The sequence below is a fragment of the Canis lupus genome, chromosome 4, assembly GCF_011100685.1.
Source record: "Canis lupus familiaris isolate Mischka breed German Shepherd chromosome 4, alternate assembly UU_Cfam_GSD_1.0, whole genome shotgun sequence".
NCBI lineage: Eukaryota > Metazoa > Chordata > Mammalia > Carnivora > Canidae > Canis > Canis lupus.
Window position 1 is genome coordinate 51,042,128 of NC_049225.1, and position 17,285 is coordinate 51,059,412.

Below are 17,285 nucleotides of genomic sequence, written 5' to 3' on the forward strand. Positions count from 1 at the left end.
TTTTGCAGACATGATGAAAGATATTAATCCACAGATTCAAGATCAGCAAAATCCAAGAAATATAAATAAAAATAAATACATATCTTATTATTCCTTATCATAAGGAAACTATAGAATACTAAAGACAAAAACCATAAAAGTAGCCAGATTAGGGATGCCTGGGTGGCTTAGTTGGTTAAGCATCTGACTCTTGATTTCAGCTTAATTTCAGGGTCGTGAGTTCAAGCCCTGAATTGGAGAATGAGAGAGGCTAAGAGAATGGAGCCTACTTAGGAAAAAAAAAAGTAGCCAGATTTTAAGATACTAACATTTCTAAGGAACACATAAGAGATGTACGCATAGCAACAACAAAAGCCAAAAGATGGGGCACTTGGGTGGCTCAATGGGTTAAGCATCTGCCTTTGGGCTCAGGTCATGATACCATGTCAGGCTCCCTGCTTCTCAGGGAGTCTGATTCTCCCTCTCCCTCTGCTCCTTCCCCGACTTGTGAGTGCTCATGCATGCTCTCTCTCTCAAATAAATAAAATCTTTAAAAAAACAAAAGACCAAAAGACAATGGAATGCTATTTTAAATATGCTTTAAAACCCTGCCAAACAAGAATTCTATATCCATCAAAAATATCTTTCAAGAATGAGAATGAAATAAAGCATGAGATTAGACCACTAGCAGATTCCCACTAAAGGCAATTCTAAAGGATGTACTTAAAGCCAAAGGAAAGAAATCTCAGATGGAAAGTCTAAGGAATGAAGGCACAGAAAGTGGTAAACATGAAATGAATTTTAATGAATATTGACTATATTCAACTATAATACCAACTTGTGTGTTTTTAAAAATGATAGAATTAAACATGCAATATGCGTAGCAATAAAATATAAGTCAAGAGGAAGGTAAACAGTTAAAGTGCTCTGAAGCCCTTCTATGATTCAGGAGTAGGGAAAAGTGGTTACATACTTTAGACTGTGGTAAGTTAAGATTGCTTATTATCATCTTATTATTAAGATGATATCATCTTATTATTAAAATTATTAAGATTGCTTATTATCACTCACCTATTATCACTGAGTGATCACTGAAAGAATAGAAATGGGATGTATAACTTTCAAACCAGTAAAAGGAGAAAATGAAATTCTACAAAATATTAAATTTAAGAGAGGATAAGAAGGGGGGGAAAATACAAAAACAAACAAGACAAATGAGACCAGACAACAGAACACTGTACTGCTTTGGACGTGAATAAACTGCAGCCATATGTGAAAAAAAAATAGACTCTTCACACCAAATAGAATTGTATTTATCTAACAGCTGAAAAAACAGAGTACATAGGCAGTGAAACTACAAAGAATGGCTTGTAAGTATAACCAAAGCCAAAGGAGAGACAGAATCTTTAGGGGTTCTTTGGGTACGTGCATTCAAGTTCTGGGTGATAGCAATGTGAGTGTTTGCTTTCTAATGATCCACTAAAATATATGCTTTTTTAAAGTTTGTGTGTGTGTTGCATTCCCCCCAGAAAAGTTTAAAACAAAGTCAAGTGGCATGATTGCACTGCCCCCTGATCTAAGTATATTTTCAACAACGTTTACTTCTCCTTTTCTTCCACAGACCATTATCCATGGGCTTGTTCTTTTAGGCAGCTTCCTGATGTATTTCGTGGTATCCCTTGTTTACAATGCCACCTGTGTCAACTGCAACAGTCCCACCAATCCTTATTGGGTGATGGAAGGCCAGCTCTCAGACCCCACTTTCTACCTCGTCTGCTTCCTCACACCGGTCATGGCTCTTCTCCCAAGGTTTGAGCACAGGGGTTGTTTTCTTCCTAGAATTACCAGTGCCCCCTTTATAAGCCATTTTCATAAGCCGAGAGTCAGGAGTTTGACTCCTGCTGGGAACCTTGAGGCGATTGTTTTGAAGATAGAGTATTAGGACAGAGAGAACAATGAATTAGAGGGACATAACATGGACTGTGCTCCCTGTCAGTCACAGAGTAGCAAAGTCACCAATAGGCATAGCCTTAGTCGTGATATCTAAAAATGATAACTCCTGCCCTCCTGCCTTATAAATTAAAAAGCTTTTCAGTCTGTTATTAACTCAAGAGTCTCAAAATTCAAACTACAGGGACAGGCAAGCAACTGCAGCAAACCAGGTAAAACATGGGGAGAAAGACCTTCTCAATTTAACCCTATCATTGCCACCAGAAAAGATCAAGTCTTAGCATTTCAGAGCTTTAGAATTTTTTTAAGAATTCAAATTTTGCACGAAATTTTGAAGATCACTCTTGCCACATACTATCTAGCACTTTGTTTTGCTTTTTACCATCAGTAGAAGTTAGGCAGAGCTATAGTTCTAGTCCCACTTGCTCATGGGACATCTAAATCCCACGAAGGACCATAATGTGTCCACAAGTCCAACACAAATCACAGTGGGAGCTGGATTATTCCAATTTGGTGGCCAGTGTTCTATTCTGCAGCCCATACTTTAGTCAGAACAGTCAGTGAACTTGACTATGTACCTGTGGGCAGGACTTAGCCCCTCTCCATCCTTAAGATATTGCCACTCTGAACAATGAAATTCAGCCACCTTATCATAAGCTATAGTAAACAGATTATCTCAACTTTGTGCAGACTTTTCCTAATTCAAAATTAGGCAGAGAGCCATAGCCAGCCTTACTTCAATAAATGTGGCAGCTTGCTTAATCTAGATTGGTCTCCATTTCCTTGTCCTAAGCCAGCTCAGAACCTTGACCTCTGATGAAAGGTTGGCAGCTGAAGATACCTAGATGGCAAACACAATATTAGTTGAATTCTAAGTGTGTGTGCATGGCCTTCCTGTTGGGCCCCTGCTGGCCTCTGCAACCTCATCCCTCCCTCAACTCTTAATTCATACTCTGGGCTCCACATCACCAAACTCCTTGTACTTCCCTGAAGCCCATGCCCTTCTGCCTTTGTTCATGCTCTTCCCTTCTATTTGGAATGCACTTTCTATTACCAAGCTTCCCCATCTTTTGACATTTTAGGCCTAATTCTGACCCCTCCATGATTTCAACTACCTTCCTCAGATGGAAATATGTCCCCCTCTCTTATATGTTCCCATCACCTGAGTATGTCTCTGTCACTGCCTTTAGCCATTTTTTATAAATTATCTATCTCTATCTGACCATTAACTCCTGGACAGAAGGTATCCTCCTTGTCATATAACCAATACTTAGCAAGTTCCTGTTACAGAGGCTGCACTCTAAGATAAATGAGCAATAGATGATAGAACAGAAACATGGATAAAATAGAACCCTGTTCTCAAGAAGCCTGCAATCCAATAGACAATTCAGACATAACTGTGATCATAATATAGGCGAAAGTGACTAGTATTGATAGAGCAGCTTGAGTGAAAAGCAACAAACAATTAAGAACAAGTACAAGCTTCAGAGGACATGTTGCCCACCCCACCCCTTCTTTAGCCCAACCCCTTGGGAGAGACTATGAAGACTTTGCCCTCATTGGAAAAGGGATCAAACTATGGGTTAAGTAGTTTTTTTCACACTTTTGGGTAAAACAGTTAGGATCACCACTAGCCAAGGACGGAGCTCCCCTGTTCTGTATCATATTTAGGGTATGGAAAGAAAATTATCAGCCTATATTCTTTGTCTTACCCTTGGTTGAAAAACAGAGCCAAAAGCAACCAGTTTGATGAGGATCCTTGAAAAGTATGAAGACTGCTGACACCTGTTTTGAAAAGACAAGCCTTCAATATTACAGCTTGTTATAACAGATGAGGGACAAGTTAGGAAAAAGTTAGCAAATATTTACTTGCTAATTACCATAGCACATAAGTTACATCTTCGCTCATTTATTATCATCATAATATTGGATTTCTGCTTAATGTTGTTTACTAAGAAAAACAGATTTCCTCTGATAGAGAAAAGATTATTTTAATAGTTTCAAGGACTAAAGACTTCTAACCTTGAAACAAAACTGTTTCTTATAGAAATCTACACAATAGAATGTTTGCCACAGAAAATTATTTGTTCACTTAAAGTTATAAGCTATACTTATCATAATGGAGATTGATTTCACTCACCAAGCTTATAATAATTAGCCCACTAGCTGTGACCTCACTAATCTTGGTCTAATTAATTCAAGCAGTATAAAAGAATTGTACAGATTCTCTTAAACTAGGAACATGTAAATTACTTTATAGATAAAACAAAAGAAACTAACATGCTAACTTTACAACATAAAGCAGCTTTTAATTAGCTATAAGAGGATAACAGTCCTTGAACACTCTTTCCTTGGCTTCAGTAACAACACTTTGTTGGTTTTTCTCCTATTTCTTCTTTGTTTCCTTTGCTGGTTTGTGTCCTTGACACAGTGGATGTTCAGCCTTGACCTTAGGTTCTTCTGTCCTCTAACTTATATTCTTTCTATAGACATAGCAACCATTACTGTGAAGTTAAATATCATTTTTAACAGACAAATCTCCAATATAAATTCCCAGTCCAAACCTCTCTTTTGAATTCCAGATACAGCTTTCTAGCTACCTATCATCACCACCACTAGGCATGGTTAGTCTGAGGAAACTGATAGAGGATAAATCTTGAATTATAGAGGTCTATCAGCACCACCATCAAAGAAACTTAGATCTCTTCCAGAGTTCTCTCCTTCAAGTGCTACCAGTGTAGGACCAGGACAGACCCCGGGGAGTTGATACCACCTACTACCTCATATCTGGCTTGTCACCACAGTTTTATCCCCTACATATTTCTCAAACCCATCTGCTATTTCCACTTCTAATCTTTTTACTCCAAATTACTTCAATAGTCTCCTATGGGTTTGCTCTGAGTGATTATCACTCTGTCAAAGTGTAATCTTGTCATCATCTGTTTATGTCCTCCCAAGGGCTTCCCAAGGCTATCACAATAAAGCACAAAAAACAAAACATGACCACAGTCCTTGCCTGCTCTGGCCCTACCAACCCCTTCTGTGGCATATTTTCCCACTTTTGACCTTACTTTCTGTACTGCAGCCACTGTGCCCAGGATTTTGTTCTCATTCTCTCTTTGCCTGACTACCTCCTATGCATTTCTCAATCCTCAGCTTATATATTTCCTTCTCAAGGAAGTTCTCTCACACTAGATTGGGTGTTTGACATGCTCATTGTTCTCTCCATTTATAGGTCTACTTATGTGCTACTTGAAAGCAAGAACCTTGTCTTGGTCACAGTTTAATCCCTTGGGGTCTGGCCTATTGTAGGGACTTTACAAATATTTGTTAAATAAATGAATGGAGAAAGAAAAGTTATAGCTTGGGGGAAAGGTTTAAACCGAGAAAATTCAAATTTCCAAGAAATTGAATCTTTCCTAAAACATATACATGGCCACCTGTACTGCCTCACTCAATGAGAAGAGAAAGAATGAGAGTCCTGATTCTACAGGACCTACCGCTGTCTTCAGAAATTCCTTGCCCACTGTGAGGTCACCCTAAAGCTCTTAGACAATAGTGGAAGGATGGAGCCTTTCTACAAGGCTTTAGAAATAAAACTTTTTAAAGTATTATTTTTGGAAAAGACCATGGGTGTTCTCCTGACAAACTGAATTACATTTTAGGTTAATAAATGGACACCAAAGGAAGGAACATGAGTTGTCCAGTATCACAAGATGGTGTAATGGTGCGATTCTTTCTCCATACACCATATAGTTTTACTCACCTCCTCTCCTTCCTTCCCTAAACTTGGAATAGAGAAAAGATTCTTAACATTGAGACTCCCAATTCCAGAGTCTACTACCTTCAACTTGGTTAACTCAAGTGTTCCTTTCTCTATGACATCAGGGAGGTCAATTAATTTCTCTGGAGACCTTGGGAAATCCTTCTTGTCATTTGGGGCCTCAAGTTTTTCATCTAGCAAATAGTGATAATACAGTGATACTGTCAAGTCAGCCCACAGATTCAGGGAAAGAGTGTGTTTTAGAAACTACTTAAAAATTAGTAAGTTCCACAAAGGGTTGACATTACAAAGCAAGTACATTTGCCTGAATAAGAATAGCCCAGAAATAGGATGGACCACCTTTATATGGTAGATAAAAGCCTTGGGATCCAGAGTGCTTGGTTCTGATCACAGTTCCATTTACTGTGTGGCTCTGAACAAATCACTTAATCTCTTGGTGCCTTGGTTTCCTAATTTGTACACAGGAGGAAACAAAAGTACCAACTGCATGGGATTGTTGGAAGAATGAAATGAGGTAATGTCCAAAGCACTCAGGATAGCTCTGGTACCTAATAAATGTTAGCTATTATATTTTGTTGAATATATTTTGTTGAACTCCCCAATACCAGAGGTGCCTAGGCAGCAGTCAGGAGTGTAACAAAGAGGATCTTGCCCGGTGTGGGGAATTGGATTCTAAGACTGTTTTCAATGCCGGAAGTCAAGAAGTCAACAAAAATCCAAGTACTTTCATTCTGTTATTTCCTACCAGGTATTTTTTCCTATCTCTGCAAGGGACTTATGGGAAGTCTCTGATCTTAAAAGCTCAGAAAATTGACAAACTCCCCACAGACAAAAGAGACCTAGAAATCCAGAGTTGGAGAAGCAGACAGAAGTCTATCCCTATTCCTGGAGAGGGTCAGTGCACCCATCGTCCAGTGCCACCTGTCCCCAAACAAGACTTCAGAGCCAGCACCCCAAAGAGCTCTAGCCCTCACAAGTGGAAGTGCAAGGAGGACTGGGCGCTTCATGGAGAAAAATGCAGCAGAGACCATCTGAAGGATCACCCATGCCCAGGGGATTCCTCAGCTAAACTCTCATCCAGGGAATACCCGCTTCTGGGGCCCAGTATGACAATGGCTTCAGGAGCCTACTCAAGTAAAAAGACTGATGAGTACAGGCCCTCAAGCAAAGGCAGTCATCGCAGATCCCAGAGTTCACTGACCATATGAATGGCCTGCAGAAATCTGTACAAACTCAGAGGAAGCCACTCAATCAATAGCCTAATTAACACATGACTCTTCCTCTTCATGGAGGAAAGGATATACCAGTCTCCCGACCAGGCTTGACTTCCTTGGAAAAGTGCTGGCTTCAAGGGCTATGAAAAGGACTGGAAACCAGTCAACCTCTAGCTTTCTCCTGCTGCCAGGCAGCACATCATGCAAACAGAACTTTTATAAGGAAGCTGTTTCTAATGGATTGAGTTTTAAAATTTTTTACCCCAGAGACATTCTTGTGACCCTCTAGGTAAGTAGGTGGCCAACACAAATGAGGCATAATTTTCCAAGATTCCAAGAGATCTATCTACCCAGGCAATCTCTTAGGATATGGAAGTTATTGGGCTTGTCAAACCATCACCTCATCTCATTGTTCCAAGAGTTAAAGTTTTGGAAGAGACCCATACACACAGGTACTTCATCTCCAGTGTATTGCAGTGATTAAGGTAACACCTATATATTAAGTAAAATCCCTGTATATTAGGGATGGATGCAACATTTGTGACAAGTATTTGAGCCTAAGAGTCATAACCACCCCACAAGTTGACTTATCACTTTACTAACTTCTCAGCAAAGATGTACAAAAAAATTTCAACAATCAAATTGGCAAATGGCAGACTGAGCTCGTCCTCTCACCATCCTGCTGACAAACCTGAACTGGAAGGATCATTTGAAGCATTGTATCCCTGGAACCAGTACACTAAATCTCTTTTACTGGCTATGTCACATAATGATGCCAATAATGGCCAACAGGAGAATCCTATATGCGGATTGTCAGAGAAGGACCAGGTGAACACATCAGGCAAAGCAGTAATGATAGTAATCATTCCAAATGAGAGGATTGAGCCAAAACCTGGATCTCGGGTCCTCCCTTTCCCCATTTGATTCCTACCTACTCTTGAAAGTCAGATTGAAACAGGTAGGATGTTTCAGAGAACAGAGTAGTGGGAAGAACACTGGCCTCAGGAAATCTGGGTTTGAGTCTTTGCTTCTGTACTAAGAGCCAGGAGCCTTGAAACAAGATGCCACACTTGCAAATTAGGTTAGAACTGCCCTACCTTCTAGGCTTGACATAAGGATCAAGTCAAAATTACAAAAGGGACTTGAAAACGCTTTGAAAGCTGTAACACCCTCAGTAATAACACAGGGATTTGCATGTCAGAGCTAAGGGGAAACAAGGTGATGGGAAAGTTGTAAAAATGACCATAGTACCTAAATGCAGAACCATACCTGACATTGCATGTCGCTTTCTTTATTGTGTGACCAACCATCACAGTTTGCCTGGGGTTTTCCATGGTTTAGCACTGAATGGCCCACATCCTAGGAAACACCTCAGCCTTGGGCCATCTGAGACAGCTGGTAACCTACTCTTGCCCACCTATGAAACCAAACCAACTGTGACCATCCAACATGCCATCTTAAGGGAAAAAGTTTTCCTGTAACATTATGCTAATGATTGTACTTAGTACATTTTTATACTTTTATGACCTTTTACTGATTGACTAGAAATGTGTTATCCTTTATTAGAAAAAAGAAATAAACATTGTTTTCCATAATTGCTTGCAGTTGTAAGTACCCTCTCATCCATCTGTCCATCCTTCTTTGCATTCATTTATTCAGTTGTCTGTCCATCCATTTATATATCCAATAAACTTCTGTTAATCCCCTACTGGATGCCTGGTGATGTGCTATGGGCTCTCAGGAACTCAGTTCCTTTCTTAAAAGAAGCTCATACCTTGTCAGAGTATCAGGAACATGTTTGATCCATCATGAGAGTGTGACACAAACCAAAATGGCTATAGGAATTAGAGGAAGCAGCACTCAGAGTCTCCTCTGTCTGAAACCCTAACCTGGCTATTTTCCTTTTGCTGGAAGCCTGACACCAACCTCAAACTCATACTGAATCAGATGCCTTTTCACTCATTCAGAAAAAATCGAGTGCCTGCTGTACACAGCACCGTGCTGGGCAGCAAGGATAAAATAGGAAAGAAAACAGGCCCATTTACTGCCTCAAGGGATTTACAACCTAGAAGAGAAGGTAGCCAATAATCAAGGAAATCAATAAATTGGACAATTGAACTCTATGAGAAGAAAGAAGAATGGAAAAGAAGGGAAGGATGGTTTCCAGAGTGATCAGAAAAGGCCTTTCCATGGAGGAGAGGAGACTTTAACCATGAAACTAAGACAGCAGGGATGGGCCATTCCAAATGGAAAGAATTAACTATGAAAGCCCTGAAAAGGAAGAATTTGGTATACAAAAAGAGGAGGAAGAGAAGAAAGGTCAGGGTGACTAGAACCCAAATGAAAAACAGTAAGTGCCCCCATGTTAATGTTAATTGTAACAGCATACTAGCTCACTGTGTGCTAGATGCCAGAGTAAGTGCACATCATCATGTAAATCTCACAGCAACGCTCCAAAGTAGGTAACAATATCTCTGCTATTTCAGTTAGCTTCTGCAATATAACAGACAACCCCCCAAAAGAATTTAGTAGACTAGTGCAATTACTTATACACTCATGATTCTCTGTGCGATCTGATGTGGAATGGCTGGGATCTCCTATCTAAAGAACAAAATTGTCAACCAACATTGCCACATGGCAGCAATGTTCGGGGAGTGAGAATAGAATCTACAAAGCCTTTTGGGAACTAGGCTCAGAACTCACACATCAACAATGCCACTACATTCTATCAAAGCACATTACAAGGCCAGCCCAGTTTCAAGGGTGTGGGAAAATACACTCCACTTTTAATGGGTGAATCTACAAAGAAATCTGAGACCCTTTGCAATCCACAAGGCAAAGACAAGTCACATAAATATGGCACAGTCACACACAATTAACAAGTGGGGAGGCAGCCTTCAAGAGTCTGAAACCAGAGCCACAAAACTACACAACTCTAAGATGGAGCTGAAGGGGCAGGTAGGAACCAAATGACAGTCTTGTCTTCACCACATTCTCCTGAGAGACAGAGTCCTTTAGTACTTAGTGGGCTAGAATTCCAGCCCAGTTCTGTCACAATGTGGCCCAGGGAAAGACCACACCGTGTTCAGCCAGGTTGCACACCCAGACAAAAGCCTAATACTAACAGCTAAGAAGAATTAGAACTCATACCTGCACTGCCCTAAAATACCTTCCTGTGAGCTGACCACCTGGCCAGAACTTTCTATTCTGCCCTGAGAGCCCTAGGAGAAATCAATCACACAGGAGCAAATTCTCCCAGGCAACCAGAGAAGAGATAGCCCACCCCCTTCTGCCTGCCTGCACTGCCAACCCAGGCAGGATTTCACTGATAAAGAAGGCGGGGATTGTGAGCTCGGCAAGGAGGCCTTGTGAGAGCTCTATAAAGAGTCCTACCCATCCAAACTTTAGGATGCCCACAATGAGGATCTGGGTATTATCAGACAAGAGCTGAGACCTAGAGCCTTTTTATTCAAAGGTGTTCTGGTGCCACCTAGCATCAGTGGAGGAGCTGCTGCTCTGAGGACTCTTCCTAGCTAGAGCAGGGAAAACAAGATGGAAGGGGAACTGAGCCAGCAGTCAGGAGCCCAGATTTCAAGTCCACTCTGCCAATGGTGATGCTGGACAAATCCCTTCATCAGGTTTCAACCTTAAGCTGAGGTTCTCTTAGCTTTCCCAAGTGCACAAGGTAGGAACTGGACTGGTTCTAACATTCTGTGGTTCTAAGAACTATATGGGGGAGGTTACAGTGCAGGAATGTCCCTGTGCAATCAAAGCCTTTAGTGTACTATTTGTGCAGCCATCTGATTCTGTATCATGCACACACTCAGTGGAAAATCCCATGAGGAAGGGCTGCTGCAGTCTTGTCCTCTGCTGTGTTCTAAGTGCACAGCACATGGCAGTGCCCAACAATGTTGTGACTCTGGCTATTGAAGAAACTGTTAATGGGGGATGGTCTCAAAGGGAGTATAGCAAGCAGGAGAACAGCAACATTATTCAGAGAGATAATGAATCCCCCAAGCCTTTTTGAGGCCGCCAGTTGCCTTTCTCAAATCAGCAAATAGTAAGGAGCTGCTAATACCTAAAGTGGGCCAGGGCAGCCACCATCTCCAGCTATCGGGGGAAGCCAGAGCTAGGACATCTCTCTCCCTCACACGGGCTGTAGACTCATCCTAGGTGCTGAGGTATGTAAACAATGGGGAAGAGAAGTTTTAGCCTATCATCTCCATCAACACCTCCATCTCTCCAGCCACTTACTCTTTAAATAAAGCACTGAGTCTCCAGTACCTCCTTCCATCCATACCACTGCACCTAAGCCCCTCCTCTGCCAATATTTAAACTCCACCATCTGTGCCCTGACACTCTGTCTACAAAAGAGGCTAATCCATCACAGGTCAGGCTGGAGAAAAGACAAGCCCAGGTACCTCAGGAATCAATGCCACCTGGACAGCAACAGTATCCTCAGCACTAGTTCAGCAAAAGGAGGCTGGCTGACCAAACACTTAACTTTTAGGAAAAATGTTTTTCTCTTCAATGTCATCGGCCTTTCCTACCCCAGCTAATCTATGTCCCACAAGATAAAGTGAAAGATATCCATACATAGGCAGATGACAAAACTCAGATAAGTAGATGAGCCCAGGGTCACTGGGTAATTTAAAATTAATGCTGGGACTGAAAATGGTTTCTCCTAACCACTCAGTGAGGGTTCTTCAACCATCTCATCAGACAGAGATTAATTGGCAACCCTTTCCAGGGCTGCTTGGACATTTAAAACTCAGAATATTAACCCAAAGGAGTAAAATTTTAGCATATCAGGCCATATAGCAAGTGGGTCTGGGTAGATTTGACCATAGAATCCTTCCAGAACTCCTCCTGTCACCCTGTTTGCCAAAGGACAGCCTCAGATTGAGGAGGGGGTTATACCAGTAAGTCACCTCTCAGAGTTCTCTTTTCCCATCTGCAGGGGAAGAAGTGAATTCTGAAACCCCACCAACTGCTGCTTCTGAGCCTCCAATCCTACCTTCAAAACAACCCACATATTTCTGCCAAAAAAAAAAAGTAAGCTTTGGTCCCTTTTACAAAAAGAGCTGTTTGAAAAGAAGCATCCATTTGCTTTCTCCGTTTATAACCGACTGGTATGTTGGGCAGTAAGAGTGCTCTTTCTGGAGGAAGGGCACAAGACCCTGGGGCAGCTTAACATTTCCTATGCTTCTAGCCAAGCACTCCTCTTTTTAAAGAGAAGGGAACCAGAAAAATGAATACAAGGCCCAGAGAGGGGATATGAACTTGCCAGAGACTGAGAATGACCTCTGCTACCCTCAGCTACCCCATGAGCTCATCTCAGGTGGTTGGAGGATGGTAATTTAGAAGGTCTGTTCCAGGTTGAAAATGAAACTTACAGAGTACCCTTAAATAGGTGCTTTTACCAAATGGACCCATTGGTGCCTCCCCTGGTAGGACCTCATATCACTCTCCTGGCTCCATCAATCAATTGGCTCAGGATAATCAGAGGATGTCTTTCAGGCCATGGTCTTAACAGCATGACCTAATGTGAGATCTTGGTAACTCAACTATTTTAACAGTATCTTGGGGTACCTCATCACAAAGAATAAGCAGGCATAGGAGTTCAAGCAGAGTGGTAGACCAGAGTGGTGGCGGGGGCAAGTGACATAGACACCTTTGACCAGAAGACCCTTTCTTTGGAAAGCCCTTGCTTCACCGCCTGGAAGTAATGGCCTACACAACAGGCAGCTCTTGCAACAGTAGGACAAACAGGAAATACACCTCCTTTTTTTGTTCCCTGTAAATGCTAATATATTTTTGATTTTGCTCCTGTATAAAATGGAACAAGGAGGCCAACTGACATTTGACAGCTTGCCCAAATCAACAGACAAATATGTGACTAAAAGTGGAGATTCAACTCCAAGCTGCCCAACATCAGGGCCCAACATATTACCACTAGGCTACACTTCTTCCACAGTATAGTAAAAAGAGCCCTGGCTGAATTTAAGGTTGGGAGATCCAGGTTCTCAAATCTACAAATTTCTTATTATGAGACTTTTCTTCCCTTGTCCTTTTCTCTCTGTAAAATTAGGGGTTTGGCCTGGACACTTACAAGGCTCCCAGATTTTCCTGCATTCATGATTCTCACCTATGAGAACATATACTCAGTTTATTCTTAAATGCCCTTGAAGCTTTCCCTCAACCCTATCAATAAGAAATCTTTTTTCAAGTATGTAAGTTAGAAACAGGAATAATCAGCTCTTATAAAGGAGAATCAGAGTCACTAGCAAGTCAATTGAAGACCTGCTGACAGGCTAAGCATTAGCAAATCACAAATACAGCTTGGGGATGGAGAGCAAGAAAAATAAGCAGGTGATAGGGAAGAAATCTGAAGGATATTAAGATAATTCCCAACGGAAATAAGCAAAAGCTGTGTGTTCTATTTATACCCCAATTCCTGAGTCAGGTATACACTGGACCCCTATCACCAGACCTTATCTTGCCAGGCTCAGAGCCCATGTTCAAGGGAACCTAATTTCTTACCATTATAAATACATTGTATACTTTCCAACCTCTGTGCCTTTGGTTGAGCCATCTCCTCTACCTAAAATGTCTGCTCAGAGCCTGAATCTCAAATTAAACCCTCTAAAGACCACTTCTTCCATAAAGCTGTCCCTAGTCCCTGAACTCCCAAAGCTCTCTGCATGTGACTTACAGAACTCAATACAGACATTTCTTGTTACTCAGGTCTTTACTTTCTTGTTCTTTTTTTTTTTTTTTTAATAATTCCTGTTAGAATGACAAAGCCTGAAGTGACAAGTCCTAAATGATTCACCCTAGGGCTAGAACCAAGCCTTGGCCAATGATAGTAGTGAATTGGCTCATAAGAATGTGCTTTCATTTACTTCTAACTACAAATCCAGGAGGCAGAGGTAGGGAGAGACATTTTCTCTGCTTCTTCCCATACCAGAAGGTCTCTGCCTCACCCTCCCACCTCTTCTCTTTCCCAAAAGGCAAAGACCAGAGGATGATCCAATGGTCAATGTTCCAGGAAAAAAAAAATCAGTAGTTCTTGAGGGCTTCATCTTAAAACAGCTTCAGACACATTCTGGGCTCTTCTCTCTTCCATTTCCTCCTTCTAGGAGGTCAAACAGCACAACTAAGCTAAGTCTCACCTTCACAAGGAAAATCAATAGCTTTTTTGTTCCCTTTTCCCTCTTCTACTTTGGGCCATTGGGTTCAGTTATAAATAAGTTATTTTTGTTTCCATTCTGCTAATGTTTCTGGTAGTAATAGTAAAAGTAAGTAGAGCAATGGGAAAGCAGAAGCCCACAAAGGGAAGATTTTCCATTTGAGATGCAGACATTCCTGTGTTCTAGGTCTATGATGACACCAAAATACCATCACAATTTCAATTGGTATTTTTATCCCCATTTTATAGGTAAACAAACTGAGACTCGGAAAAGAAGGTAGCTTATACAAAGATGCACTATTTTTTTTAAGTAGGCTCTATACCTAGCATGAGGCTTGAATTCATGGCCCTGAGATTAAGACCTGAGCTGAAATCAAGAATCAGATGCTTAACCAACTGAGCCACCCATTCACCACCATCCCCAAAAATGCACTATTAATAAGAGGCAGAAATATTATTCCAAACTCAGATAAGATTCTTAGCCCAGTCTAATTAACATCAAGGGCAGCCTGGTGTTTAGTAAACATTACATCGTATAATTTTGCAGTTTTGTGTCCCAGACTCCACTGGGGTCTCAATCTGTACCACCAGCCACTTAAGCTTTCTAGCCTCCTTTCCACCCAGCTTTTCCATGAGCATACCCTCCAAACATTTACACAGAGTCTGGGAGAAGGATTGGCACCCTGGAAGACGTGATGACATTGGCCTAGCTCTAATTACAGCTCCAACAGCCTGTGCTGTGCCTAGTAGACAAACCATCCCAGAAGCACATTAATTTCTGCCCCAGCTGGCTCCCACTATGGGAAGGCTCACATTGCCATGCTCAAAGGGGCTCTGCCTGAACCCCTGATGTGGGAGGGATGCACCCAGGCCTGCCTCTCTTCTTATTTTTAATTAGAAGTTCCATTAAAACCACTACAGCAATGAGGCACACACCAGGCAACATACTTCAGGACAATTAGCACACTCCTCAGGGGGTTAAAATGGCCTCAGTCTTGGTTTGGGCAACATAATTGCACCAAAACATACAGCCTACCAGGAGGCTCCCATTTTAAGTAGAAAGAAACAATTAGTCACACAATCTATCAGGCAGTTAGATCTGTAGGAAATTATTCAATATACATAATTTAAAAGTTTGCCAGGGGTTGAGATATATGGAAATTATTATTTGCCTATGGCTAGGTACATCCATAAGCACTATGCCCACCCACCCCCACCCCATACTATTAATGCTCTGTGCATTTGTGTGTAGATACCCACCAAGTAAAGAGACTAGTTGTAATTATGTGTCTGGGTACTATAGACAGTATTTCATTCCTATAATGTGGGAAATAATCAGTGGGGCAGAGAGGTTGTGGAACCCCCCCATCTACCTCACTGCCACTTTCTGAATCCCCAAGCCACTAATTAAAACCTGCCTGTAAGATAGCTCCTGGCCAAGTCATCCTGGTGATTCTGAGAAGTAAATAAAAAGAGCAAATTAGAAGGCCAGAAAGACCTCTCTGAACACCAGGAAAGCTGCAGAAAACCACCTGAGGCTCTCTGGACTCTGTTTGAAGCCACACTCTCGGATTCCACACGCAGAAGCATCTCGTCAGCATTCGATCATTCCTTTCTAGCATTCATTGCTGAACCATTGTACCTTCCGCAGACCAGCAGTGCTGCTATAATTAATATTCAACTGGCATTTCCACTGCGCACTCAAAGCCTGTTCTTTCAGCCTTTTCAAATCCAATTCCAACCAAAGTAATCTTTGCCCTTGCATTTTGGTTCAGGCAGCAGTAACTGTTAGGATGGCAGATTATGGTTTATTAGCATCTATTGAACAGCAAAGGAGCCCAGCATGATAGCGGTCATCACTAGGTCTCTGAAACTAAACTAGGTCTTACAAACTACAATTAACAAGCCAGCAAACACAAGTACTGGGGCAAGAAGGAAGCCATTTCAATAAGAATTATTATTTGTAATTTTTCAGATGGAGCAGGGGGTTGTAAGACTCTGACAGAGGGGGTAGTCCAGCTAATAGGAGGCAGCCACTGTTTGACCACTAACTTTAGAGTCTCCATACCCTTCAAGTGTCATTATTTGTGGATCTAGAGCAACTGGTACAATATAAGGAAGCCTTGATTCAAATCTGGGACTAATCCACTTTATGACCTTGTGCAAATTCTTTCCCTCTCAGCGACTCAGTCTCTTATGTTTAAAATGAGAGTTAAAAAGGATCAGTGGTGTTTAAATTATCTCCCTGGGGTAGAGGTGGTCAAATTCCCTTCCCTACATTATCCAGAATAGCCCACATCCTACCTGTTTCACATGCCAACCTTTTCCCTAAGATTTTGTTTTTAAAAAATTATGTTAGGAGTACCAGGTGACTCAGCTGCTTAAGTGTCCAACTCTTGATTTCAGCTTAGGTCATGATCTCAGGGTCATAAGATCAAGCCCAGGAGTCTGCTTAAAATTGTATCTTCCTCTCCCCCTCCCCCTGCTCATGCTGCTCTGTAAATAAATAAATGAAGAAAGAAAGAAAGAAAGAAAGAAAGAAAGAAAGAAAGAAAGAAAGAAAGAAGAAAGTCTTTTAAAAATGAAAAAAAAATGTGTTTTTTAATCTGTAAAATACAAGTTTGAAGATCTCTAAAACCTTTCATGGACAATAAGAGTCTATGAAGTAGTAAGAACTGAAATGATACAAGGAACTCACCATGTGTACAGAAGCAGCTGTATATTTTAACTGGCCAAAGAGATTTGAGACATAGACAAAAGCAGTTTAACATGGAATTTCAGCAAAGCAGAGAAAACACCCAGAGATGATACTAATGACTGTAGATACATAAACGCAAAACACAGGAAACCTGACAACTATGACTTTGAGGATATGTAAGCTTTATTTTTTTAGAGATGTTATCTGAGACAGAGAGAGAGAGCATGAGCAAGGTGTAGGGGCAGAAAGAAAGGGAGAAGCAGATTCCCCATTGAGCAGGAACCTGACTTGGGACTTGATCCAAGGACCTGGGATCATGACCGGAGCTGAAGGCAGACACTTAACCTACTGAGCCTCTCAGGCACCCAGCTTTTATAATAACTAATATAGCTCAGCCATATCCTATGGCAGATTTCTGGGTAAATAGAAGGCCCCCGGGTTCAAGCTGCTAAGTCCAAATTGATCAGA

General features: G+C 41.4%; 2 protein-coding genes across 16 annotated transcripts in view; one reads left to right on the forward strand and one right to left on the reverse strand.

The window, feature by feature from the left end:
• Positions 1–8,635, forward strand: part of ATP10B (ATPase phospholipid transporting 10B (putative)) — a 307,612-nt gene extending 298,977 nt beyond the window's left edge. For 7 of the 10 annotated variants that reach the window (XM_038534847.1, XM_038534849.1, XM_038534851.1 and 4 more), the window contains 2 exons: positions 1,601–1,788; positions 6,462–6,921. In XM_038534847.1, coding sequence (XP_038390775.1) covers positions 1,601–1,788; positions 6,462–6,921 — 648 coding nt within the window. Of the gene's footprint in view, positions 1–1,600; positions 1,789–6,461 lie in introns of all 10 variants that reach the window. The other 3 variants (XM_038534853.1, XM_038534852.1, XM_038534856.1) reach the window with 1 other exon arrangement.
• Positions 1–17,285, reverse strand: part of LOC119871519 — a 120,671-nt gene that overhangs the window by 43,086 nt on the left and 60,300 nt on the right. For 4 of the 6 annotated variants that reach the window (XR_005358323.1, XR_005358322.1, XR_005358320.1 and 1 more), the window contains exons 3-4: positions 3,642–3,714; positions 2,666–2,770 (exon numbers count right to left, since the gene is read on the reverse strand). Coding sequence is in view for 2 of the 6 variants with exons in the window: in XM_038534857.1 (XP_038390785.1) it covers positions 3,642–3,714; positions 5,001–5,041 (114 nt within the window). In the remaining 4 variants the exon portion in view is untranslated. Of the gene's footprint in view, positions 1–2,665; positions 2,771–3,641; positions 3,715–5,000; positions 5,403–17,285 lie in introns of those variants that run through there. The other 2 variants (XM_038534857.1, XM_038534858.1) reach the window with 2 other exon arrangements.